The 27,706-nt window shown below is 48.5% G+C and overlaps 1 protein-coding gene and 1 non-coding gene across 4 annotated transcripts in view; one reads left to right on the forward strand and one right to left on the reverse strand.

Annotated features, from left to right (window-relative positions):
• Nucleotides 1-2,451: 2,451 nt before the first annotated feature.
• SH3BP5 (SH3 domain binding protein 5) overlaps nt 2,452-27,706 on the forward strand; it is a 74,254-nt gene continuing 48,999 nt past the window's right edge. For all 3 annotated transcript variants that reach the window (XR_014139779.1, XM_081802129.1, XM_081802119.1), the window contains exons 1-2: nt 2,452-2,733; nt 4,414-4,476. Coding sequence is in view for 2 of the 3 variants with exons in the window: in XM_081802129.1 (XP_081658255.1) it covers nt 2,596-2,733; nt 4,414-4,476 (201 nt within the window). In the remaining variant the exon portion in view is untranslated. The remainder of the gene's footprint in view (nt 2,734-4,413; nt 4,477-27,706) is intronic.
• Nucleotides 22,198-22,334, reverse strand: LOC115938189 (small nucleolar RNA SNORA70). Its single transcript, XR_004073370.1, has one exon. It is a non-coding gene; the product is annotated as a small nucleolar RNA SNORA70 (small nucleolar RNA).

Here is a 27,706-nt window from a genome sequence, read left to right on the forward strand (position 1 = left end):
CCAGTGTTGCCGTAAGCCTCCCCTGCCCCCCTAACTCTCAGCTGCCGACTGTGCCCGCCATTCAGCTGGGAAAGGGAAGCAACCAGCAGAGGTGTCTCTCCTCTCCCACCCCTAGACCATTGGCCTAACTCATCTCCTTGTGTCCCCTCTGCCCCCAGCTCCCCAGTGACCCCAGTCCAGTTCCCATACCGCCAGAGTGATTACATATCACTCACTAAAATCCGAGCTGCTTACCCCGTCATGGCCCTCCTTGGTCTACCCATCTGCAGGTCTCAGGTTTGTGTCCCTGGCTCTCCAGCACCTGAGGCCCGGGTTCACCCGGGGATCTCCGCACATGCAGCTTCTGTGGCGGGAGCGCTCTCCCCAGGAAGGCACGTGGGGTTCACTTTCTCGTTTCTCTCAGGTGTTGGTTCAAAGCGCACTTCTCGAAGAGACCTTCCCTGTAACCACACAAGCACCTCTGCCTTGTCACCCTCAGTTCGTTCCCTGCTTCATTTCCTATGCATTTATGTACCAATAAAAAAAAAATACAGAGAGGGGCGCCTGGGTGGCTCAGTCGTTAAGTGTCTGCCTTCGGCTCGGGTCATGATGCCAGCGTCCTGGGATCGAGCCCCGCATCGGGCTCCCTGCTCCGCGGGAAGCTTGCTTCTCCCTCTCCCACTCCCCCTGCTTGTGTTCCCTCTCTCGCTGTGTCTCTCTCTGTCAAATAAATAAATAAAATCTTAAAAAAAAATAGAGTAGTACTATGATTTATGTTCCTTATTTTAACTTCAGAACACTATTGGGATTAATGCTGTAGCTGGCCCAGGTCTCCTAAAAATACAACAAAAAAAGCCTGAACTGATGTTCTAGAGCAGTTTCCCCATGTCCGTGGTGGCATTCTGAACCATTCTATCACTCTTAGATCTAAGCTGAAATGGAAGTGTATTTAGGAGGTTGTTGTTTAGAATGGTGAGGGTGGGGTTCCACCAACTGGGAAGCACGTAAGAGTCAGGGCTGACCTCACTCTTCTTGTTTTCAACCTCTGTCTCTCAGTTTATTCACAGCTAGGATAAACCTGCTCAGTTACGGGCTCCGTTACAAGCCACCGGGGAAACACTGGTGGAAAAGCAAAAGCAACTAGGTTTTTACCGAGGGGTTTCAGGACCTCTCTCAAAGAATTGCGGGCTCTCCCTTGATGGTAAGAACAGTGACCAGGTGTGACTCTTCCCGAACCAACCCACTGTGTACGCCTGTGTTACCTCCAGGAGACAGAACGAATCTCCTTTCACGGTGGACCGCAGTACCTTGCCCAAGGAGCACCCCCCCCCACCGCCCTACACACAACGTAGCTTCTGATGAAGCCATCATAAGCAGGTTTCCCAAAGGTGCCTTTCAAGATAGGCTCTCAGAAAGCTTTTTTCTCAAGCAAGTTTGTCCTCCAACCTCACAGAGCTGATGGGCCACCAGCCTCTGTGTAGAGAGCGTACACATTCTGCATTTTTGTAGTGGAAACATTAGCAGTGGCCAGTGGCGATGTCCTGGCCTGCTTGGCAAAGGTCATCTGAATTTGTGCTCCCTTGGCATCACAGTGGCCCTGACGTTTCATAAAAGCACAGACCTACCCCTTCCTTCTTTGGCCTCCGGATGTTGAGTTTGTCAAGCAAGGTGGGCAGGAAATCTGGCCAGTTCATAAGTCCTTGGACAGAGTGTGCCCACCAACAGGGGTTACATCTGCCGCCACCTGGAGAAGGCTGTCCCTACCCACCCACCCACATCCCCGATCACTGGGGGAGTTTCCACACTTCTTGGCTATTCAGGTAGGACCCTCGCACACCTGTGAGAGCCTGGGTGTTTGGGTACGGGGCTCTGCCCAACAGGGGCCCCCCAGCCTCTGGCCAAGGACTCCAGGCGCGAAGCCGCACCCAGCTGCCCTCTTTGTACTTCTGGGTCCCTGTGAGCATATGTTTCAGTTCCCCATTCTGGGGGAACTGTTCAAGTAGGTCCAATTCCCAAGGTTCACCCAAGGGGAGAAAGGTGCTTTGGAGGTATACAGGGATTTGAATGAATCTTGAAACTGGTCCAGGGTCACGGAGTACAAGCTTCCCAAGGTGACTTCAGACAGCGGAAATACCCCAAACTTTCCTTCCATACAATTTGCTCTGGCTGAGGCGGGAGGGGAACGCTACCCCGAAAGGAGGCGGCCAACGGTGGGGAGTTTGTGATCCATCGGGCGGCTAAGTTGACAAGGGGGGCCGGCTGTCTTAGTTCACCACCCTGAAGGCGTTCAGGGAGCCGGGGTTTTTGTGACGGAGACCTGGGTGACTGGGACTGGCTGCGAACAGTCACAGCGCCGAGGGCGGCCCGGTGGGGCGAGGGCGGAGCGGGCGCAGCTGCGCTGACTGCCGCGGCAGAAAGGGGGCGGCCGCGCCCATTTCCTCCGCTCAGCCGGGGCCGGCGGGATCCGCATCGGCGAGCGGCGCCTCCCCGGTGTCGGCCGCGGCGCCTCCGGACTGTGCCGGGCTGGGGCGAGACTGCCCTGGCCGAGTCTGCGGCGGCTGCCACCCCTCCGGACGCTCCGAAGTCCGCCGCGCGGTTCGCGTTCCGGCTGCCCGTATGGACGCGGCGCTGAAGCGGAGCCGCTCGGAGGAGCCCGCAGAGCTCCCGCCGTCGGCCCGGGACTTGGAGGAGGAGGAGGAAGAGGGGATGGAACAGGGGCTGGAGGAGGAAGAAGAGGTGGACCCCCGGATCCAGGTAGGGCGCGCGGGGGGTGCCGCGGAGGCGGGCATCCACACTTACATCCGCCTCGCGGCCCCCAGTGCCTGCGGTCCCGGGCGGTGGTGGCCACGTAGGTCCGGAGGCGAGAAGAGAGGGTCTGGATTCCCAGTTTCACCGGGTTCACGGGGAGGCTGCGGTGCCCGCGTGGATGCGGCCTGACTATCGTGGGGGACCCCCGCAGACCCCCGGCAGGATCTGGGGGTCGCCGCAGCGTGCCCAGCGGTTCGGGCGGATGTGCAACAAAGGGAAAAAGGGGGCGCGGGCGCCATGCGGGTGTCGGGGTCCCCCCGCCAGGCTCGCGGCGCGGCGGGCATCGCGCGGCCTCCGGGCTGGGGGCGGAGGGGGTCGGCCGGGCCGCGTGGGCGCTGGGCACCGTGGGCGTTGTCCGCCCCTGCAGCGTGGGCTGGCACTGGTGCCCGGGTGGCGAGCCCTCACCTGGCGGAGGTGCCCGGCCTGAGCCATCTTCCTCCTCTCGGATTCATTGTTTAGCAAAGGGCTTATTGTCACCCCTGGCTCAAACCTCCGCTTGGCTTCAAAGGGTCGAAAACCCAGCTTTTCCTTGTTAGGAGGTCGGGGTGTGAACAGAAACCGGGGACAACTGATGCGCAAAGCTCACGCGGGGAGAAGGCGAGGGGATTGGCCTGGCTTTCTGAGCCTCCATTTCTGAGGGAGATGATTAAAAAACAATTTCTAAGCCAAGATCTAGGAGTGACCCTCTAGGCAAAAAGCACGGCAAATCTCTTTCCAAGACCCGTTTTTCTACCTTCTCCATTAATCATTATATATATATACGTATATATGTTGCTTTTAATCGTGCTCTGCAATTTCTGGAGCCCTAATTGGTTTTTCAGTGCGCAGATCAATTAAAAGCCCATTTAACTCAGCTGTTGCCATTTAAATGAATTGTTTTGGCAGATTAGCAAGATAAAGATCAGGTGGAAAAATCTTTGCATTAGGAATTCTATTAATTAAAATCACTACTTTAGACTACTAAATCTTGTTTTCCTGGTACGGGAATCCGGTTTACCAGACCCTTTGTTTGCAGAGTAAAATGAGTTAACTTCGCTGGGTACTTTTTACAAAATGTCAGTTTATAAATGTTTATTTAAAAGATCAGGATTAAAGCTAGGTTTTGTTTTGTTAAAACAGCTAGGTAGGTTTAATAATCGACAGTTTGAAGGGAAAAGATTTTCCTTTCTAGAAAAAGAACTCAACCACTGATGAGTTAATGCCAGAATTCTGCCCTTGATTTAAATCATTTCACTGGGTTTATAGTTTCGGCGTGGCCTTGTTTATTTTATTGTCTTTTCTGCAAAGTTCTTGCTCTAAGGCAGAAGGTCCTGCTTTAATGTGACTCCTAAACCATTTGTAACAGGTGAGTTTACCTGAAGGCACATACCTGCAATAAATACTTGACCTTCCAAGAAAAAAATCCCTGGGACCTTAAGGCATTTTTGGAAGGGACACCATCAAGAAAAAATAACTGACATTCATTTGCTCTTCAAGCCAGAGCTCAGCTGTTTTCCTTGAGAATTAATAGTGACTCATCCCTCTGCTTATAAATGGTGCTGGAGTACTTTTGCCGAGAATGAGCTCCATCATACTGGAAACAAAAGACGAATCCCTTAAAAGTTTCTTCCCTCTTTTCTTCACTAGGGAGAACTGGAGAAGTTAAATCAATCCACGGATGACATCAACAGACGGGAGACTGAACTTGAGGTACTGGAGGCTGGGTCCCTGTTTGGTGAGGTGGTGTCAGTCCTGCTGACACCAGGCTGCTTGATCTTGTTTTAATAGCTGGAGGATGATTGCTGGCGTCCCCTCCATGGAGTTGAGCAACAGCCGCTCTCTGACAATGAAATACAGGGCTGAGCCCAGCGTGTGGGTGGAACACATGTGGATCCTATTTCACATGTTTTTCATCATGGGTGCTCGGTGGGGCCAAAACCAAGGGCTGTGTGGAGCGAGCACTAAAGTTCATGCGGCTGCGGAAAAGCTTGAAAGGATTGAGGGGAGAATTAGCTGCACTCTATAATGGAGAAGAACGAATGAGTTGACAGAAATCTCTCCAATATTTTAGGGTGGCTCCTTATAGTTGTACTTGGAAACATTGTTTATTTCCTTAGACTTGTACCGTTTTTGACTTTCTGTCCTAAAAATTCACCCCCTTCCGCTTCCCTGCTCATTTCCTTATTGTCTGTTTGCGTGTAGAATATAATGATCTTAATGGTAGCAAAAAGCTGTTTAGACTGGAAGGGCTTTCCTGCTGGGAGGAGTCTTGGGGGAGACGAGAACTTGATTTGAATTTCATGAGCATCTTCCAACGTGAGTGTAAACAGATGAGCATTCTTCGCAGCTACCAATTAGTCCCCATCCCTTTTTAGTGGTGGTTGGTTTTACCATCCATCAACAAATTTGAACAAGCCCCGCATGGGTCTGAAACCTGTGAATGACTCTGTCAGAGCACCGAAGGGCTGCAGGGAGCTGTTGGGAGGATGTGTTTCTATAGCAGGAGAAGTAGTAGGGAAGGTCACCGAAAAGGGCAGGAAACATCTGGTCCCTAAGAATGAGGGTGTGGGAGATAAGAATAATCTACTGGGAGGACACCGGCAGCCTTGATTTCTGACAGCATGGCTAGGCCCTGGAGGCACCAGATCTGAGTGTGGCAAAAAAAAAAAAAAAAAAAAAGGATTAAAAGCATGCTTTCTGAGTTGTGTGTGAAGGGTTATCGCCCACCCCTCTATTCTGATTGTTTATATCCATGAACACTGGCCGCCCTTCTCCCCCAGGTGAAGTAAAACCTGCATATTTATTTAAAATTTTTTTTGACTTCTGATGAATCGAGTCTCTTGGGGCAATTGAAATCTCTCAGAATCTCACATTTCTAATATATTAAACAACAAAACCCCTGCCATTTCTATAGGGCTTAAGAGTTTACAAAGTGATTTTTATAAGCTTTATCTCCTGTCAGGGCAGCCTGTGATAGATTGGATAGAACTGTGCTATCCAATATGACAGCCATTGGCCATGTGTGGCTCTTTACCTTTAAATTAATTGAAATAAGATGAGAAATTCAGTAGCCACATTTCAAGAGTCTAGTAGCCACCATATTGGACAGAGCAGAGAACAGTTCCATCATTGTAGAAAGTTCTGGAGAGCACAGTCCTGGAAAGTGGGGTCTGCCTCTTCTCCAGTTGAGGATGTGGGGAGTACAGGGTCTCATGGTTCAGTAATGTGGCAGAGCCAGGTCATTTCCCACATCCCTTCTAGCTCCCATGTTCTGCCATTCCAAACTCTGTGTAGATAATTCAGAAATAGGCTTTTTTTTTTTTTTCTTTGCAAAGGATTGCTTTATTTGACAAATATTTGTATGCCTATACTTGGCTTTTTGGGGCCAAGAAGGCTCCACAGGGTGCTTACCTTCTGATTCTAAAATTGGTTCACCTGATAAACTTTTAGCTCTGATTTCACAATCTTCTTTCTGAATACACTTAGGTGTGTGTGTCGCAGAAAGCTGCAGGACAGGTGTTTCCGGCCTTGCTCTGGAGAGTGCTAGGCAGCAGTGAAGAGAGAGTAGGCTTGTGTTCCTGGCTGACCTTTTCTTGGTAGTATTATAACCAAGGTGGACTCACAGCAGGCTACCTAAGTCATGAAAACTTCCCTCGGGGCCACATTAACAAGTACAAAAACAGCTGAAATTAATTTTAATCTATTTGTTTGGCCCAGAACGCCCAGCATCGTATAATTTCAACAGGAAATGAACATACAAGTAGTTGATGAGATGTTTTATGCGTATTTTTTTTACTAAGCCTTCAAATTCTCGTGCATATTTTAGGCTTAGAGCGCATCTCGACTTGGACCAGCCACATTTGCCTGAATAGCCTCATGTGGTCCCAGGTCTGGTACATTTCCTGTCAGACTCAGGAGCAGTGGGATTTCACCCTCAGCGCCAGCGCTGCCCGGGCCCGAGGGGAGGAGGAGGTGTGTGCGCCGTGGGCTGTGTTCCTTCCGTCAAGCGCCGGGCGCCCACCTTGGTGGGGGGGCACTGTGTCGGCCACCGCAGATCCGCGGGTGAACAAGACAAAGGCCTTGCCCTCAGGCAGTCTAACTTTAGCTGAGGGTGAGGAACCGAGAGGTAGAGGGTAATTGCTGACTGTCATCACTGCAGCCGAAGAGTGAGGTGACGGGCTCCGCGGGAGGGGACACTGGAAGACACCTGAGCAGAAGGCCGCTGAGCGAGCGAGCGAGCAAAGAGGAGCAGGTGTTGCGGAGGGAGTGTGCCAGAAGATGTGGGACAGAAAATAGCCTTTTTTTTTTTTAAAGATTTTATTTATTTATTTGACAGAGAGGGGACACAAACAGGGGGAGTGGGAGAGGGAGAAGCAGGCTTCCCACGGAGCAGGGAGCCCGATGCGGGGCTCGATCCCTGGACCCCGAGATCATGACCCGAGCCGAAGGCAGACGCTTAACAACTGAGCCACCCAGACGCCCAAAAAACAGCCATTTTAACATAGGGTCGGTTCTCTCGTTATCCGTGGTGACCGTTTTTCTGTGAAGTCGCTGTGAACATTGAATTAGGGAATGCTGAACCGTTGCTGGGCCTTACATTACGTGTTCCTGTGAGCCTCTGGTCACACTGTTTCCCGCTGCTGGGCAATCTAGTGCCTTGTTCTATGTGTGTTTCTGTTGAAAGCCAGTTTATTTCATTGACGTGGTTGATGCATTAGTGTTGGACTTGCAGGCAACAGCCTTGTGGCTCAGGCCTGAGCAGAGCTTGCCTTGCTAACCTGGCCGTGCTCGGCGCCCGTCACAGCTTTCCTGGGCTCAGCAACGCTGGCCAGCACTTCAGCCCTGGGCCTGGGCGCTGCGTCAAACAGCCGACTCCCCAACACAAAGCACAAAAGTGCAAAAAGTGTGGCATTAGCTAGACCGTGAAAGGACACTAATTTACAGCAGAAGAGCTGAAACAAGAAGGCAGAGCGTCTCTCCGTCCCACCTCACTGGGAACACGCAGGTTGGGCACTTCAAATTTTGGTCACGCCGTGCCAGTCCGTGAATGACTGGAGAAGCTCCGGGACTATTGATTTTGGAGCTACACATAAATTTTAGTGAGTATGGAATCTGCAAATAATGAGAATTGACTGTCTGTAATGTCAGAGCCTCTAGGGGAGGGTCGTTTGCTTCTGCGTTTCTTTTCCCTTTGCTTTTTAATTACGGTCTGGAGGGGCCAGCACCCCTCCTGACCTTGACTCTGATTAAAGCACATTGGTGATTAGGTCTGTGTTAGCTGCTGCTTCCCTCGGAACGTGGTGTAGTTGGCTCTGGGCAGCCATAAGCTGAGGCGCAGGCCTGGATTCACCTTACAATCCCATCCCTTGTCTCAGTTCTTTAAATCGGAGGCTACTGAAAGACCTCTGGATGCCAGCCACCTTCCACGTTGTCAGTTGGAAATCTGCCCCTTCCTGCAACCTTGCTTTGCCTCTGCCGTTGTTTAAACAATGTCGTATTCCCTTTGCACTGATTTATATTAAGAGGGCCAGTCCTTTAAGACTGGCAGCGGGGGTGGGGGGGAGGGGGGCTTTTAACCAGAGAAGCCCTTGGCTAGAAGCCTGATATTTCAAATTAAGAAAATAAATGTATTTTCTCACACACCTGTGGATTAGTCAGCTTTAATCATTGAGTATTTATTGAGCACCTACTGTGTGCTGAGAACCGTGAAGAGTAGAGAGCAGTGGAGAGAATGGGCAGAAAATTATAATTGATTAAAATACACAGTAGGTTACATGGTGATATGCCCTAAGGAGAAAAGGCATGGAGGGGCTAGCGGTGTGCGTATTTGGGAGCCAGGAGGATACAGTGTTACTTGTAGTGGGTTTGAAAGGCTTCCCTGAACGCGTGTTTGGAGAGAGTGCACCTCAGGGCCATGTGGGGGACAAGCATTCCAGCCAGAGGGAATAGCCAGTGCTAAGCTGGGAGTAGGGCCTGGCCTGACTGAGCGCTAGCAAGGGGGGCCCAGCATCCTGGGGTTGGGGTGAGCCATGGATAGAGGAGAGGAGAGAGAGAAATGTGTCATCCAGAGTGTAACAACTCTGCCAGATAAGGTAAATGTGCTGATATACTTTTACAATATATGTTCTATAGAGCTAGCTTTTTTTTTTTTAAAGATTTTTTTTAAAAAAGATTTTACTTATTTGATAGAGCACAAGCAGGGGAAGCAGCACAAGCAGAGGGAGAAGCTCCCCGCGGAGCAGGGAGCCTGATGCGGGGCTCTATCCCAGGACCCTGGGATCATGACCTGAGCCGAAGGCAGATGCTTAACCGACTGAGCCACCCAGGCGCCCGTAGAGCTAGCTTTTTTCAAGTGTTTGTTAAAATGAGATGCGGCACAGAGGATTTCTAAAGCATTGTAATCAAGATTACAATATTTCCATGCCAGTTACCTATTTTTTTACCGTGATATGTGGTGTTTTCATGGTCTCCCTTGCTTGACCGGAAGGCGGGCTGTTCTAGGGCCAGGAAATGGTCAAAGAGGAGGAGGAAGGACACGACCAGGGCTAGTTATCCATGGACAGCTTTTCTGGCTCCAAGTTGTCAGAAGCTGACTTTTTCAGCCTGCCCTTCCCCTGGGAGGGAAAAGCCGTTAATTGTCAACGCTCAAGCTTTTTCCCTCACTGCTTAGGTGGGGGTGGTTTGAAAAAGCATTTGATTCTGGAGCCAGCTGTGTTCCCCACCTTGTGTAAGGCCCGCACCCAGAATCTGCCTTTCTCCCCTTCCAAAAAGCAGCAAATACTTTCTCTTTAAAAACTAGAAAACAAAGCAAAAAAATTGTTTTGTGCTCAGAATCTCAGGCGTGGGAGAGGAAAGGTGGGGGTGATTTGGAAGCCGCCTGGGTGACGTGAGCTGGAGCTGCAGCTACTGCTATCACAATTTTGGCCTGAAGTTGGGCCATCAGAAGGGTAGGGCTTAGGGCTTCCTGCTTCAGTGATGGTCCGCCTCACTGCTGCTGGGATGTCAAGGGACAGTAACTTTTGACCCAGCAATTGCACATGAAAAAATTTATCCAAAGGGAATAACTGGGCAGGGATAGAGGTCCAATAACGTTCATTGCAGCATTGTTTAAAAATGTTGGAAAATTACGAATCCAAATGACTATCAATAGGGGATCTGTAAAATGAATACTGTGACCAGGCAATGGCTGATAGCCTTGGCCTTAAAATGATGACACGGCTTGTTATTAACCTAGAAAGATGTCTGAATAGAAAACAGATTCCAAAAGAGCACACAGTATGGTCCTATCCGAAAAAATATGTTTATGTGCGTAAAAATGTCTGGAGAAGATTATACATGTTCTATCTGATGAGAGATGAGCAATATTTATTGCCTTTATACTTTGCTATATTTTTTTGCATTATTTGCATTGAGTTTGTATTACTTTATCAGAAAAAAAACCCCAAGCCGAAAGTCATGGGGAAGTAGTGGGTTGAGGGAAGACTGGTCTTGGTATCAGGTGACATGGGTAGAATCTGAGGTCCGCTGACTTTTAGGGGTACTTGGCCCTTTGGAACCTGAGTCAGCTCGTCTGTGAATTGGGGTAGTGATTCTTGCCCATGTCCTGGGGTGGCCTGGAGGACAAGAGGGAGTGCTTTGATAGCCATGCAGCCTGGGTGAAGGAGAGGCCTCGTGCATGCAGGGCAGGCAGGGAGCACCAAGGCCCAAGGGGTGCCAGAAGCAGAGAAGTCTCTGACAGGATGTCCATTGGAGCCAGGCCTCTCACAGTCTCTGGCCATGGCTCTGTTCTCCCCCACACTCCACCATGACACTTCTTTGTCAGAGACTGGCTCTGGGCAAGGGGCCAGAGAAAGGGCTTGTCTAGGCGGGATGGACTTTTTTTTTTTTTTTTTAAGATTTTTAAAATTTGACAGAGAGTGAGCACAGGCGAGGGGAGCGGCAGGCAGAGGGGGAGGGAGAAGCAGGCTCTTGCCTGACGTGGTGCTCAATCCCGCGGGACCCTGGGATCATGAACTGAGCCGAAGGAAGACGCTCAACCGACTGAGCCACCCAGGCGCCGCTAGGTGGGATGGACTTTGAAGTCACTGGAGCAACAGGGCTTTGCCCTGTGGCTGGTCTGCTGGGGTGTGGAGATCAGTTTCCTGAGCGAGCCCTGCTTTGTTAGCATGTGTCCTCTCCTGGGGTCTGTCCGGTAGTTTGTGGTGCCCAGTAGCTGTTTGAGTGGATGAATAACAACAGATTGCCTCTTCATGGCTTTGGGCAAATTACTTAATGTCTCTGGGCCTTGGTTTCCCCATCCCAATGATGGTGCATAGTGAGCCATTAATAAGTATTATTGCTGCCCCTAATGAAGGCTGCAGTGTGGTTTGTACTTGTAGGGAAGACTTAGGTCCATCCTGGGATGTCTTCGCTGCCTGTTTGTTTTTGTCTCCTGACTGCTCTTCAGTCACAATGACAGCTAATAATAATAGTGCCTACGATGTGCCGGACCCTGTTCTAAGCACTTCGTGTACATAACTCATTGAGACCTCAGAACAACATGATGTAATAGATATTATCTCCATTTTGCTGATAAAAACGGAGGCATGGAGTTCAAGTGTCTTTAGAGCAATTGCTCAACTTCTGCTCTGTTGACACGGTGGGCTGGAGAATTCTTTGTTGCAGGGGTGGGGGGGCGGGGGCTGCCCTGTGCACTGTAGTAGCATCTGCTCACTAGACGCCAGCAACGGCACCCCTCCCACCCCAAGTTGTGACAGCCTAGCCCCCTCCAGACTTGCGAAGGTCCCCTGCGGTGCAGAATTGCTCCCGGTGGTGAACCACTCCTATGGCCCTTGCTGCACCAGGTGCCTCAGCGTGACCTAGGACTTTGTTAGAATTGACAAATCGTTTTTTTTTTTTTTTTTTAGTTTATTTTTTAGTAATCTCTACACCCAGCGTGGGGCTCAAACTCACGATCCTGAGATCAAGAGTTGCATGCTCCTCTGACTGAGCCAGCCAGGCGCCCCAGAATTGCAGAATCTTGGGCCCTGCCCAGACCTAGGGAATCAGAATTTCTGGGGGTGGGGCCCAGGAGCCTGTCTTAATCTGTGCCTGTCTCATGCATATTCATCAGGCTGTATTCGGGTCATTTATTTACTTGTCTGGCTCCCCCACTCACCTGGGCCCTGGGAGGGAGGGAGGGAGGGAGGGAGGGAGGGAGGGGCCGGGCCGGGCCTCCCATCTTTGTGGCCCAGCATCCCCTGCAGTGCCCGAACACAGGTACAGTGCGTGTCGGAATGGATGGACGTTAGTTTGTGGCTAGGATCAAACGTCCTTCTGGACTGATAGCTCTTGGCATCGTCCTACATGCTGTCCTACAAAACAGGCGGGTCCCCTTTCTTGATTATTGCCTGCTCTGGAATTGCATTTGTCCCCAGGCTGTTCCTAGGCTGACCCTGGGCGCAATGACAACGCTGGTAGCCCACAGCCTGTGTTCTCCTTCCCCTCCCCAAAGTCCCTCACTCAGAGAGGTCTGAGTTCGTGAAGGTATAAGATTCTGCCCTACTTGGAGATGCTCCGGGTTGGTTTGTTTTTAATTGAGATACAGTTGATGAACAATATCCTGTTAGTTTTAGGTGGAAGAGTGGCCTTTCACATTAAAAAAGGGTGGCATGTATGTGGATAGAGACAAGTGGCCATGATCTGTTTAGTGGGAAGAAATTAGGTAATACAAATTAAAGTATACATAAAACTATATGTAGACCATATGTAAAATGATACGTACATACAATAACAGAATCTGTGCATCGGAGAGAAAAAAGGTCTAGTGTGGTCCACAGACTATGAACTGCTTATTACCAATTAAGGTGAAGTAAATACAGAAATTGAGAGTAAGACTTTGGAAACTTTTTTTAAAATGCAGTTACTGGGGCACCTGGGTGGCTCAGTCGTTAAGCGTCTGCCTTCGGCTCAGGTCATGATCCCAGGGTCCTGGGATCGAGCCCCGCATCGGGCTCCCTGCTCCGCGGGAAGCCTGCTTCTCCCTCTCCCACTCCCCCTGCTTGTGTTCCTGCTCTTGCTGTGTCTCTCTCTGTCAAATAAATAAATAAAACCTTTAAAAAAATTTTTTAAATGCAGCTTATTTTTGTATTCCGCAGAAGCATTGATTCACAGCGGGTTGGGGGTCAAGAAGATCCATTACCATATAGTTTGAGAAGCATGGCTCTAGAAAAATGTACCCATAGATGTGATTACTAATGTTAGTTGCTAAGAATGCGCGTGATTTTTATGGTTCATTTTTTGGTATTTTCTGAATTATTCACAGTGACCGTATTTTATCATTACCATAAGCAAGGGATGGGGGTGGAGAATGAAGCACTATTATGAAGAGATGTCTTTATGAGTTCAAGAAATGAATTTCTATGGAAGGAATTTTAGCAACTATGAAGGCTGGTGGGAAAAAATGTTCAGATTGGTAGTCCCTGCCTTAATTGTAGATAAACCCTGATGTTAGTGGGTTTGCTTGGTGAATTACTGTATTGTTAAACGGTCATTGTGGTAATTCATGGCGGCATGAAAAATGCCATAAAGGCATTTTAGGATCGTCTATAGCCAAGAAACCCTCATTTATACATTTTCTATAAGACACAAAAATCCCCAAGATATAGTAGTGGGAAACATTTCAAGTATTAGGAATATTTACATATTGAAACATAGTTATTACATGAATTTGAGTTACTATATGAATTTTAAGCGGATGAGGACTGTGGGCAAAGAGAGGCTGTCTTGCACAAACTCACTCACTGGCGCTCCATTAGCAAACTGCCGTTAGTATGGGCTGTTAGCGAGAACACAGAGATAGCTATCTAATATTGGAACGGACTCTTATTGCCTTAAAAAAAAAAAATCAGATAGGTCTTCCTTTGAAGCTGTGAAGACCGGTGAGATGATACAGAACTTTGCCGGCCCCTCAGCTGGAACCCATCATAGGAATGTAGGCATTTGCTGTTACGATACAAACAAACTTTTCCGTAGTGATTGTGACTGTATCCTCAGGTTTATCCAAGATGCCATCCCTCTGATCTGAGGTGCCACAGAGTGTCCCCACCTCAGAAGACAACAGGCTAGGGGGTTGATGGATTTGTTGCTGCCCCAGTGGTGGATAGAAGCTTCTGGTCACCGAGTCGGCAGAGCAGTGGTCCCCATGGGCTGTTGCCTTTTCATATAGAGCTGCTATTTTTCCCTCTGAGCATTTATTGTAGGGACTTTTAATGTAGTGGGGTGTGTATGTGTTTTGGCTGGATGAATTAAACATCTACTGAACCTTATCGTTTGATAAGTATTCCAGTCCTCTTTGCCCGGCCCTCCTCTTTGAGAGGTACTCAGTCTGCTGATCCTCATGTAGATGTTTCCAGCAGGAAAGACTGTATGGCTTTTATGTGGTGCATCTTCACCAAGGCTGTCATGATAATTTGCAGAGCACCTCTTCCAGAGCTCAGAGCATCAGCCTCTTTCATTTCCTTAAAGGAAGATGGAAAAAAATTTTGTTCTATTCTTGCCTGATTTTTTTTCCTTTGCTGTGTTTTGCTGGATTATCCAAGAGATATTAATGTTTGACAGAAAGAAACTGCTAATGGGGAGACAATGAGAGGAACATCCGCTGTTTGTTATAACCTCAGACAAGCCCACTTAATATAAACTCTTCCATTGTTTGGCATTAGACTCAGCTGAGGCATGATGAATGGGGTTTGGTTGTCTTCGTCTACCCTACCCTTTTAGCTAGCATGCAAGGATTCTGTCCTCGATTTGAAGCCTGCAGATTTGAGGTTCTCTTCCCCAGTTTTTGGCTTTCTTGGAAGAAGAGTATAATGGGGGTGTTGTCCGGCCTCATTGTTCTGGTTACTATTTCTGCCCAACAAATTACCCCACAACTTCTTTGCTTAGAACAGCTGCTCTCTTTTGCCCATGATTGTGGGTCGGGAACTTGCCGAAGGCTCAGCTGGGTGGTTCTCCCTTACTGGGTCTCCTGCAGTGGCAGTCCAGTGTCAGGGGCTGTGATCATCTGAAGGCTTGACTGGACAGGACATCAGAGGAGACCCACTCCAGTAGCTGGGAGCTCAGCTGGGGTCCTCAACGAGAGTGCTGAATCTGGCCTTTCCTGCCCGATGCCTCAGGCCCTCTGACCTCCTTATGGCTTCTGGCTCCCCCGACTCTGAGCATCCCCACATGACCCGGTGGAAGCATCATGCGTGGCCTTTTCTAAGCCCTGGGAGTCCCATAGCAGCGCTCTGTCACATTCTATGGCCCAAGCAGTCAAGAGCTCACCCTCATTCAAGAGGAGGGGACATAGATTCCATCTCTTGATGGGGAGCAGTGCCCAAGAATCTTGAGCCACATTTTAAAACTGCTATGCTCATGGTGGTGATGTACAGACAGGGACTCATTTTGAGGCCTGCAGGACATTGGTGTGCATTTACTTCATAAACAACCACATTTCCTGATGCCTTGTCGAGTTGCTTTAATGGTTAACCAGCTAGCCAAGCAAGGACTTTGGTTAGCATTCTCAGTGACCCTTAAGCCAGCCAGCAACAATAAAACAAAAGGGAACAGTTTTTTAGCAATGCTGTGGGTCTTGTTTTAGGGAATTCTTTGCCACTGTGCCCATTTCTTAAAAATTTTGTCTGAGAGAAAATGATGATATGGCTTCACGGCCTATTGGAAAACATTAGTGGAGCCTAAAGCCAAAAGTGCAGTAGCTAGGCAGACATTTTATAAATTCGGGGGTGTGGAGGGGAGGTTCTAGAGCTTCTTGGGCAGCTCTGGACATGCTGCTTTCTTTCCTTGCCCCTGGTTTTTGCTTGCATCCCCACTGGGGAAATAGAATCTCGGTATTGCATGCATTTGCTGGAAATTGGATCTACTCCCCAAGCTGGAACTTGTTAAAGCAAACCACACTTTATGTAATAAAACATAGGGTCAAAAATGAGTAGGAAAACTTGTTTTGGAGTCAATAGATGCTTACTGCCTAGCACGTGGTGGTGGAAAGCATGGGCTCTGGAGTTCAGGAGGGCTGGATTTGAGTTCTCCCTCTGCCTCTTCATAAGCTGAGCAGTCTTGGCAAAGTTGGTTTGTTTGTTTTGTTTGCTTTTCTGGGTTTGATTTTCTTCTCTCTGAAATGGGAAGGGCAATACCTATCTTGCAGGGCTGTTAAGGATTAAATAAAGGATGTTTATAAAGTGCCTGGCATGGTTCCCTAGCACGTAATGTTCAACAAATGTTGGTTCTTTCTACCTTTTGTCATTTATTGAAATAATGGCACCTACATAAAAGGCATAATTTCCTGGAAGCTGATTACATGCTCAGTATTGTGGTAAGTGCGTTATATAGTTACCCTAGTCTCACAACAGCACCTGAGGACACTGATGAGAAACGGAGGCCCTGTAAGATTGAGCCCCTTCTCCCAGGTCACATGGCCAGCGGGTGGGGGAGCCAAGATTTAAATCCAGGAGTCTGAGGCTGGAGGCCATGCCCTTAAGTAGTTTGGGGATGTGTGTTGGGGATGTGGAGGATGCATATTCTGAGGTCCCCACCAAGACTGTGGGTGAGAGAATGCTGGTGTAGGACTTAGGGGACAAGGTGTTCACCCTCTGCTCTGATTCTCACCGGGTATTCTCATCCTTGGGAGGGGAACTTTACTTTCTGAGGCTTCAGTTACCCCATCTGTGAAATGGGAGCATCTGAGCCAAATGATTGGCAAAGTCCTGAGATTTTGACTTTAGCCATATGCCAAATGAATTATGAATCCCCCTTAGTCTTGATGATAGGGGAAATACAAAAGCTCTTTGGTCAATCTATGCTCTAATAGACTTAAAATTTTATTTTTATTGAAGCACTACTTGCATATAGGTAAGGAAAAGCCCCTGAGAAGTTTTACTGAGAAATGAAAGTCCTCTGCCTCATTCCTTCCCATCCCCGAGTTCCACTCCCAGAAACAACCACTTTTAAAATTTTTAGCTATTTCTTCTGGTGGATTCTTCTGTATCTCTAAAGTGATGGCAGTGGATTTTGACTTTGGTTCTTTTGCATCCTGTGCCCTCCTTTCTTTCCATTCTGACGAACTGCAGACAGGAGGAAGGTTATCCAAAGGAGGCAGGATGGCTAGCTTGCCTGGAATGCTGTGGCGGGTGGAATTGTGCCTCCAAGAGAGGCTGCAATCCATGATCTCTAGAGCTTTCTGAGGTTACGTGAATTTGCCATATTGCCCTGATTCTAAAACTCGCGTTAACTATAAAATGGACCTTGTATTGCATTCCAACTTGGATGTTTGTTGAAACACTACCCCTGATAAACCTGCACATCAATAGTATAATCCATCCAAAAGGTAATATTTGCAAATTTTTGGAAAAAAGTGGGTCTTGAAGTTGAGCAAATGTGTTAAGCCTTTTGGTGTAAACATGGAAATAGTTCACTTGTGGATGAACTCAGGAAAATGCCGTGGTTTCAGCAATTCTGCCTCCTCTTACACAAAGAATCCTGTGGGTTTAAAAACTTATGTTTGGCCATGAATGGAAAAGCACTGGGGCCTGTCAGTCTTTCCAGGGTGGGTGGGTGGGTGTGTGTGTGTGTGTGTGTGTGTGTGTGTGTATGTGTGTGTGAGAGAGAGAGAGAGAGAGGATGAGCGTGTGAGAGAGTGTGAGAATGTAGGGTTATTATGTAACTTTAATCTTTCCTCCAGGGCTAACTAGGACTGACCCTTGTACCCCAAGATTTGAAGGGCTATGGGTTTTTTCCTTTGTGGTGCTTGGGACCTTGGGCTGTTTAAACGTACTGTTTTATAATTGGTTAAATTCCATTCTGGTGGCTCATGCACATGTAACATCAACAAAAAAGATGAATTGAATGTGAGTCTTTTCCAAACGGACATTCTACAAAGTAACTGGCTCATATTATTCAAAAATATCAAGGCCATGAAAGACAAAAAAAGACTGAAGAACTGTTCCAGATTAAAGGAGACTAGAGAAATGCGACAACTAACTGCAAGCTGGCAAGCCTGGATTGGATCCTGAAAGATTTTTTTCCTTTACTATGAAAGACAATAGTGAGATGGTTGATACAATTTGAATAACGTCAGAGACCAGATTAATTGGTTGTATCTGTGTTAACCTTCAGATTTTGATCATTGTACTCTGGTTACGTAAGAGAATGTCCTCATCTTTAGGAACTATGTGCTGAACTCTGTTAGGGTTAAGGGACATCATATCTGTATCTTAGCTTCCTTTTTTTCCAAGTCTGAAATTATTTTAAATTAAAAATTTGAAAGGAAGAGACTTTTCCTCATTCCCAGATCTGCCAGCTGACTTAACTCAGCTTCCAAATGGCAGGACCTCCCTTGGGGATGGGATCTTGACGTTGGCCAGATCTTCGAGGGAAACCACATGGCCCGGGCTGGTGGGACAGCTCTGGTGGGTTGTGATGTCCTGTGAGAGGGGACTGGGTGCTCACCTGCGTGTTTGGAAACGTCCTAGAGTCATATCAGAGCTCTAGAACAGCCTTTCTGTGTAGGAGGAACTTGGTTTTCTTTGGGCCTAAAGAAAATTCTAAGACCTCTGTTAACCTCAGAACAAGGGGAACTTGCATCAGGAAACTATATTGACCACCATCTTTTCTTTCCTTTTCCCCCCTCTCGGTGGAAGGAACCTCTTGATAATTCAGAACCAGGGCAGGTGGTGTGGTGCTATGAAAAGGGGAAACAGCACCTGGCCTTGTCACCGAGGCAGTCCAGCTGCATAGGGCCTGCCCCTGGGTCTGGAGCTGGGCAGCGCCCAAGCTGGGATTAGAATCCCCTACACTCTGGCGCACAGCCACTCAGACAGCTTTAGTAAAAGGGAGGATTTTCTGAAAGGTTGAAGGAATCTTTCGTGGAAGCCAAGGGAGGGAAGCACCATAGAGCCTTAAGCATAGAGAGCCCAGACATCCCAGTTGGCCCGACCGTCTTGGTTCACGCCCGTTGTTCTAGCCTAGTTATTAATAGTGCTCCACCTCACGGTCAACAGTGCCTTGGTTTGATTGATAATTTATCTGGCTGTGTAATTGCAAGATTAGAGTCTAGGGCCCAGCTGATCTCCCACAAGCCTTCCTCCTTTGCCTCCTCTGTTCTCTCCTTGGCCTTGACTCACTGTCCGCTCTCGCTTTGTCTCTCCCTGCTCTGGCTTCCTCTCTTCCCTGACAGCGGGTCTTGTAGCAGAAATATGGTGGCGAGGTTCTAAAGGATGCAGGGGGGGAGAGTCCCCACGGAAGGAACCGGTGGGTTTGGCAGACACCCCAGGAGGCCTCTGCGACTGAAGTCAGAGCTCAAGGTGAAAAAGAAAAGGAGTCAGAAGGGAGGGGTTAGGCACCTGGTTCCCAGCAATGACTGACTCCTTCCAATCGGAAGGCCCAGCTCTCTTCTTCCCTGTTCTTTTGCATGCATGTTGCCATTCCTTTAGAGCTGTTCTAACCAGGTTCTTCTAGTTGGGATGCCACTCGCCGATGTGGAATTGGGCCTGCATGGCGATGGGGAATGTCTGGGGGGGCGGGGCTGGCTCCAGCTCCCTGCTGCTCTTCTGCCCGCCCCCCTCCCCTCTCCACTTCTGCTTCCTCCTGGCTCCTGTGTGCTCGAGCCTTGGCCTTGCTGGGTGGGCTCTCTAGGCCCTGGCTCTACCCTGGAGCCTTCTTTCCAGTTCTGCCTCTGCTGCAAAATTCCTGAAGGAAAAATGAGATTGTCCTGCCCCCCGCCGCCCCAAGGCTATGAAAGCCACTCCCCATGGAGGCTGGGACTGAGGGAAGGAAAACTGGACAGGGCAAGGAAAGCAGGCCGCTGGAGGGCCCGAGGAGCGCGGTGTGGTCTCTCAGAGTGGAAAAGTGGAGTGAAATCCAGGGTCAGGAGCTAGCCTTGTGCAGTCCCAGGTAGCAACCACGAGCCACATGTGGCTATTTAAATTAGAATTTAAACATTACAATGTAATTAGGAATTGAGGAAGTTGCACTAGCCACCTTTCACGTTTTCATTTAGCGACATGTGGCCGGTGGCTTCTCTGTTGGACAGATACAGAACATTTCCTTTCTTGCAGAAAGTTCTGTCAGACAGCCCTGGAGAGCTCTTACCCTTTTCACCCAAACACTGTTTCAAAGTGTTTTCTTGGTGTGTTTTAATAGCTGCCACAAGTGCTCTTAAAGAATAGATTGGAGGGGTGGGAAAAAAACCATGGTATATAGGAAACATAAAAACATTCCAGGTACCTTATAACTGGTCAGTAAGTCAGACCATTTCCAGTGGTGCCTTTTGTCATGTAATTCGAGAATATGCCTGCAAACGGAGACTTTACGTGTCTAACTCTGGGTATTCTTCTGCCACTGTCATAATTTTACCGTATCCTAGTTCTTCATGTACTGTTTATTCCATATTTTCCTTTAAATCGACTCACATTTTTACTTCACTTTGTTTGACATGGAGACTTCATGACTGTAAGCGGAAAGCCATCAAGGGGAAATACGTTTTTTTAAAAGCGAGCTTTTTATTTTATGAAGTCTTTACTTTTAATTCCAGGGTAGTTAACATACAGTGTTAGCTTCAGGTGTACAGTATAGCGCTTCCACAGTTCTAGACCTTTCTCCGTGCTTATGGTACTGTACTCTGAAAGCAAGCTTTTTATTGCAGAATTTTACTTACACGTATGTACAAGTGCCCAACTCAGAAGGGCACAGCTTGGTGACTTGCAAAGCAGTGCTCTTTTGTTTCCAGTGGATTTGTTATTTTGCTTCTCAGATTTTAGCAGATTCCCTTCCCTGTGGAAGGCTCTGAGCTAGACCAGCTCCCCCTTTCTTTTTTTTTTTAAAGATTTTATTTATTTGACAGAGCACAAGCAGAGGGAGAGAGAGGGAGAAGCAGGTTCCCTACTGAGCAAGGAGCCCGATATGGGACTCGATCCCAGGACCCTGGGATCATGACCTGGGCCGAAGGCAGCCGCTTAACCGACTGAGCCACCCAGGCGTCCCCAGCTCCCCCTTTCTTAAGGAGGAGATTGGCAAATGTGAAGATGTGGGAAGGTGCCACAGAGACAAGTAGCACCCAATAGGGCCTTCTCCTTGGACAAAAGCAGAAGGATTCAAGAAATATCTGAGAAGGAACAACTGTTCCACTGTTACTGCAAATACACCGGTGTTTCTAATTTGCGAGAGGTCTTTGCGGGGCAGGCCCAAGGAGAAGAGTGTGGCTTAGGCTACACAGCAGACTGATGCTTTTGGCCTCAGGTTCCCTCTACACACGTGTAATCCAATCATTGAGGACCCCAGAGAGCTCTGGATTTGTGGGTAATACCTATAAGATGTGCTGTGTTAGAAAAGGTAAAAACTTGTTTGATAGTCCTTTAAAAACCTGTATTAGTTCATTAAAAAATAATAAACCTATTACATGTTGACACATATTTGATCAGCAACAACTATTTTCCCAAACCAAAAAATTCATAAAAGGAATGTAATCATTTAATAGTGTGTTTTTGTTTTGTTTTTTTTAACAAGTCTCTTGCAAGTCTGGCTTAATAGAAGAGCTGAGTTCTCTGCTTCTGCATTCCATCTCTTGCAATGGCACATACCAAGTGGTCTCTGGAGACCTCCACTGAACACTCATGAGAGAATGAAGGTGAAAAGGCAATTAAGTCCAACGTGATAATGAACATGGTTTTGACCTTGCAGACTCCCAGTAAAGGCTCAGGGACCCCCCACGGTGCCCTGGCCCGCACTTTGGGAACCACAGGTGAAGCGAACCACATCCGACGAAAAGACTGAAGGTGTGTGCTTTTGTCTGAAGTCTGACACGCACTGGCTTGTGGCCTGAGATACCTGCAGACTGGGGACCGTCATTCTTGCTAAGCCCGTCTTACAGGGTCATTGTGCGGCTCAGTTAATGCCTGTGAAATCTTTCTAAAGCAGCGGTGTATTTATAAATGGCATTACTAAGGATCTTTTGAAGTATGGCAGCATCTTTAATTTGTAGGACAGGGTTTTTTTTGTTTGTTTTTTTGATAGGAAGTAGGATTTATTGGTGAGCGTGAATAGGGAGGGGGCAGTACGGAGGTTCTCATGAGAGCAGAGCCCGCCATTTGTCCAAGGGGCCACGATTAGGGATGTATTTGACCCCACAGCCATGTGGGATGAGTCACTTTTCAGCCATCATGTCTTCAAATTCATCCACATTATACTTAGTAAAGCCCAACTTCTTGGAAATGTGGATCTTCTGGCGGCCAGGGAACTTGGCCCTGCGTAGGGTCTTGATCACATGCTCCTTGTTCTGTGGCTTGGTACAGAGGGACCTGACTTGGCCGATGTGCCCTGGGGCTTTCCAAGGGCACCTCGCATCCCTGTCTGGAGCCTAGGTTGGAGATAGCATGAGGTTAGACGTGACTGTCCACTGAGAGGGGTTGTCTCCAAGGTCCCGTAGGGCAACCCATACAGCCACCAGGCTGCATACACTACCAAGGAGGCTACTGCAAGGAGCCCTTGCACACTGGGTCCCCGCAGGGAAAGAAAAAGACAGTTATTTTAAAAAACCGATGCCCCGTCTTCAGCTTACTTGGTTCTAGAGACACCTTGTGAAGGGGACAGGCCGTCATTCTCAGCTTACAGGCGAGCTAACTGAAGCCTAGATCAGTGGACTGGCCAGAGAATAGAGACTCGTCCCCACTGTGGAGACACCAGGCATGCTGTTTCCAAGGCAGGCTGGCGCGGGCCGGTTTGCTTTAGCCCGAGTGGTGACCTGACCCTGGGTGTATTTCTGACACACTGACACATTCAGACAGGGCTCTCTGCCACCCACAGCAGTTCTTGGCTTGAAAAAATTGCCCTCAGTCTGAGTCACCTAACAGAAGTGACACGGTTTTCAGATTTGAAGAGCTGAGGGATCCAAGCAGAGGGAACTCTTTTAGAACTTCTTCACCTGCTGGTCTAAAAAATCAGCTGGTCAACAGCCGCAGATGGTAAATGACTTGTTTTTCTTGACCGGTGAAAGATCTGCTCTGCTCGTTCTCAGGAGAGTAGTTTATACGAAAGTGCATGGATCATTTACTGTGGGGAAAACCGCTCTCTCTCCTCCCCGGACATTCCTGGAAGCAACCCTCCCCTCTGGTCTTGGGAAACACATTTTTCTGTAATTGTAGGTGATAGGACAATCATGGTCAATGATCCTCCTTGAAGTAGGAACTAAGGCAAAAAGCACAAATTCAGTTGTGGCAAGCGGTCTTTAAAGATGTGGCCAACTGGCATTATGATGGATTTAAAGAAATACTTTATACAGGTTAGGTTGAATTAAAGTTCGAGATTATGCTCCATATAAGCACGGCTTTGTTGTCAGGGGAAAGAACCTTCAGCAGTTGACCATATTACAGTGCTTTGCTGTGGTATGGACTATAGATTGACGCTCCCCTCCCTGTCTACACTGATATGACTACCTTAAAGCACCTTTCTCATTTTTTTTTTTTTAAAGGCTTCATGCAATTGCAAATGACAGAAATCTATTTTCTTTTTTTAAAGATTTTATTTATTTGACAGAGACGCAGCAAGAGAGGGAACACAAGCAGGGGGAGTAGGAGAGGGAGAAGCAGACTCCCCACTGAGTGGGGAGCCGGATGTGGGGCTAGATCCCAGGACCCTGGGACCATGACCTGAGCCAAAGGCAGACGCTTAACGACTGAGCCAGCCAGGTGCCCCGACAGAAATCTATTTTCAACTAGCTTGAACAAAATATAAAACGGTGGTGACAGCTGGGGGTGTGTGTGCACCGTTTTGGCTCTGGGGAAGGTGGAGTATAGGGTTAGACTGTGCAGCATTGCTGGGTCCAGAAGCTCCAAGTGTTGCTGGGGCTTCCTACTTTCAGGCTCTTCTCTCACGGTGCCAAGATGGCTGCCATCTGCCCCACGCTTTCCTTCCATTCTCGCAGCCATCTCAAGAGAAAACAGTTCCTCTAACAGTTTCAGAAAAGTCCCAGGATGAAGTCTCATTGGTTCTGATGGGTCACATGCCCTCCCTCCACAGTCACCGAGGCTAGGAGTATCCGAATCTGATTGGCCAGGCCTGGGTCACATGACCACTTCTGGGCCCTGGGTGAGGCCCAAGAAAATCAGGGCTGTTAACATTGGGCAGGCAGGAGAGATTTTGGTTTGTGGACTCGCACGCTCCAGTATTTGTGGAGAGTGGTTACTCAAATGGCTGTGATTTTGTGTGGAATGGTAAAACTGGGTCTGCTTTATCTTCTCGAGGAGAAGGCTGGCTTTGTGTTCAGCTTTTAATGCGTCTTGGATGAATAGGCTTGTTGGGGGTTGGACGTGAGCCAGTCGCGCGTCACCGTCCCCGCCAACACAGCCTCGTTGATAGAGGGAAACGCTGGTGTCAAATCCAGTCTCTTGGGTGCGATACCCTTTGGTGGCCAGACACTTACCCAGGCTGGTGGTCCCTGAATCTGCCCGCCAGAATCACCTCCGGAGCCCTGTTCACTCTTGGGTAAAACCCAGATCTGATCCGGTCATGCCTCTGCTTAAAAATTCACCATGGTATTTTACCACAATTTTTAAAAAGGGAAAAACAAAATAACCAAAAAAACCCCTGCGTTAGTGACCCGTCCTCCTACCCCACTCCCGTTTTTTTCCTCCTTTAAAGGCAGTCTAATCAGTTTAATGTATTTTAGCTGGTTAGGTAGTAACTTCTATGACTCTAAATAGTGGGCTTTGTGTGGCTGCTTGTTGATTTGTCAGTTTGTTACCATCCGCCAGCATCCCACTTGGAAGATGAGATTTTAATCTCTTTCCTCCCCCTGATTCCCCCAGGCACCCCCGTTTCCAAACACTTCCTTTCCTCCCAACAGAACTATGATGTAGTCGGTATTCAGTGGTCACGTGATCGCCGTTATGGACGTGCTTCACAGTGGAGCCTTCCAGTAAACTACCATGACCTTCCTTTTTGTGGTAGAACGCGTTCTTCGGTCATTTCTGACGGGGGCATGGGAGGTCAATTGAGACTAATGTAGAAATAAATCAATCCACCGTGTCTCCCCACTGTGCACGGGATAAAGTTCCAATGCCGTAACTCCGCACACGTGCCCCTTCTTGTTCCAACCCCCACCTGCCCCCTGGCCTGCTGGTCCTTGCTCATATGCTCCTCCCCCTGCAGCTAATGCCGCTGCCGCTCTGTCTGGGGAAATGCCCAAATCCCCTTTCTCAGCGGCCTGGCTTGGATGACACTTTGGGTGGCCTTCCCAGTTGTAGGTCTGTTGCACCGTGTGTCTACTGAGGTCTTAGTATTTCTCACGTGACATTATTTATTTACGGCTTGAGTTTAAATCTTGGCTCTGCCATTTCCCAGCTCTGTGGCCTCAGGCAGGCTACCTCTGTGCCTCAGTTTTCCTCTTTGTAAAATGCAAATAACAGCAATAGCACCTGCCTGCTAAGGTTGTTAGCGATTGCACAAATTGATGGAATTAAAGCATTTCTAATAGTGTCTGCCACGTAATAAATCGCCATCTGCGCTCTACGTCCCTCTCCCTCACAAAGGCAGACTTGGGTGGGTTCTAGTCACCAGAGCCCAGAATAGCTCTTTGGCAAATTAAGTCTCCAGGGGCTGGGCTGGGCACCTAAGTAAGAGATGCAGGCCGGGTGTGATTCAGGCATGGGGGGGTGTTGGGGCCTGGAAGGGGCAATCTCTTTCTGAGGGGGCATCTCATATTCTACTTCTAGGCGGGTGCCAGGTAGGAATGGGGGCCCAGTGTTGCCAGATTATCAGATTCTTTTCCCTTATGAGAAGTTTTGAGAGTCCACTTTTTTTTTTTTTTAATGGGTTTTCCTGGCATTTAGTACACGGTACAGACCAAAGGCACTAAGCCTACTGGCCCATAGGCTGCTGGTTTGGGGCCCAATTCTCATTTTGCGAATGAGGCCCCGAGTGACGGCGTGATCTGCCTTGGCTCACACGCCGACTGATTGGGCCCCCCGTTTTCTCACTGGTCTGGACACGCTTAGCACTGGTGCTGCCGCCCATGGTGGGGACTTTGAGAATTCAGTCGTGCATGTGGTGCATTTGCAAAGCATCTGCCCACACGGTATAACAGGTTGCTCCTTCTATCATGTCAGCCGTGCCTGCCTCCGAGAGACCTCCTTGGTGTTTTTTGAAATAGGACGTGGGTCTCTTTTTATGCCGCGTGGTGGTGGGGGGATTGTGTGCATTTACCGAGCATCTCCTGGGTGTCCAGGAACTATTAGTTGTTTTACATCTGCATTCTCCTTTATTCCTTCTAACCGCCCTCCCTATAAGATGTAAAGTAGCTATTTAATAGGTGATAAAAATGATTAATAAAGAAGTTAGCTGATTAGGGCCTCACAGAGGTTTGGATGGGATTGGGTCTATTTATATATATATATATCTTTCATGTGAAATATATTTATTTACATTTTATATATATTTATATATAAATACATAAATATATATATTTGTATTTATAGGTTTATTATATATATATTTTATATATATATAAAATATATAAAAAATATATATAAAATTCCAGGCTTCAGACAACATGCCGCCTCCTACATATTGGAAGTTCAGCCTGGGAGAAGCTCAGTGGGGCTTTACTAGTCCCTGGGCTGCCTTAGGCACCAGCGCCTGGAAGACAAACCTAGTGGTGGTCTTCATCCTTAGAAGCTGTAGCAGGTGACTTTGGGCCCGGCTAGATAGACGAGAAGGCAGAGAAGATGATGATGACGATGACGATACAGGACTGGGGGAGAGGACCAAGGCCAGTGTCAGAAGCAGTCTGGGGTTCAGGAGCTGAGAAACTGCCACACAAAGCAAAGGCAGTATCCTCATATGCTGGGGTGCTGGCCTCGTTTCCAAAGCCATCTAGCAGGCCCTGGCGCCATATGATAGACGGGCATGAAATAGAAGTCAGCAGAACCTCCTTCACCCCCATGAGCCATCCCATTGGCCCAAGAGGCCCCTATGATTCGACGTTTAGAGATTTCAGAGAGTTCCCTGTGAGGCAGGCCCTCTGCAGCCAGTGGAGCGCACACGGGTTCTGCCAGCAGGATGGCTGCTTGGTCTTGGGGCAGCCCCACGGCTGGTGTTTATGTGTTGTTCCTCTTCGGAGTATCCATTTCCCCTCTCAGATGTGAGCCTCTCCCTCCACCCCCCCCCGACGTGTGGCTGTGTCACGCAGATGCTAAAGGGAAAAGGAGTAAAGGGGTGTAGGGTCTGTGTAGTACTAACCCAGCTCTCCAATAGGTCTTCCTAGACATTGGACTAAAGTCCTTCTTTTTATCTGTTTGTTTGTTTGACAGAGACAGCAAGAGAGGGAACACAAGCAGGGGGAATGGGAGAGGGAGAAGCAGGCTTCCTGCCGAGCAGAGAGCCCGATGTGAGGCTCCATCCCAGGACCCTGGGATCATGACCTGAGCCGAAGGCAGCTGCCTAACAACTGAGCCACCCAGGCGCCCCCCCCCCTTTTTTATTTTTTATATTATTGTATTTGTAAAGTCCTTTTTAATTGTATTTCCTCCTTGTGAAGTCCGTGGATCTGGGTTTGTTGACTTTCACAGCGTGGTTAAGCCTGGAATGGCCCACCTGCCGGTTCCTCCTTTCCAAACTCTTATCGGAGGTCCAGGTTGCTCTAGCTGTCTCCAGCGTGGGTGGCCACCCTTATCTCTTGCCATTCTCCACATTCCAGACTTCTGGCTTCGTCCAGGTTTTTTTTTTTTTTTTTTGAAACCCCGTGCCTCTCCCTCTCCCCTCTCTGCTGGACATGGCTCCTCCACTCGGGGCTGGGTATTTCCTCTCCCTCCCCCAAGTGAGCATTCGCACTTCTGGCTTCTGTGTAGATGGTACCCACAAGTCTCCCTCTTGCCACCCCCTCCCACCTTACCTGGCCTGGCGAGGTTCTCTGCTGCTG

This window comes from Leptonychotes weddellii, chromosome 1 (assembly GCF_054177405.1).
Source record: "Leptonychotes weddellii isolate Sample4059 chromosome 1, ASM5417740v2, whole genome shotgun sequence".
Classification (NCBI taxonomy): Eukaryota; Metazoa; Chordata; class Mammalia; order Carnivora; family Phocidae; genus Leptonychotes; species Leptonychotes weddellii.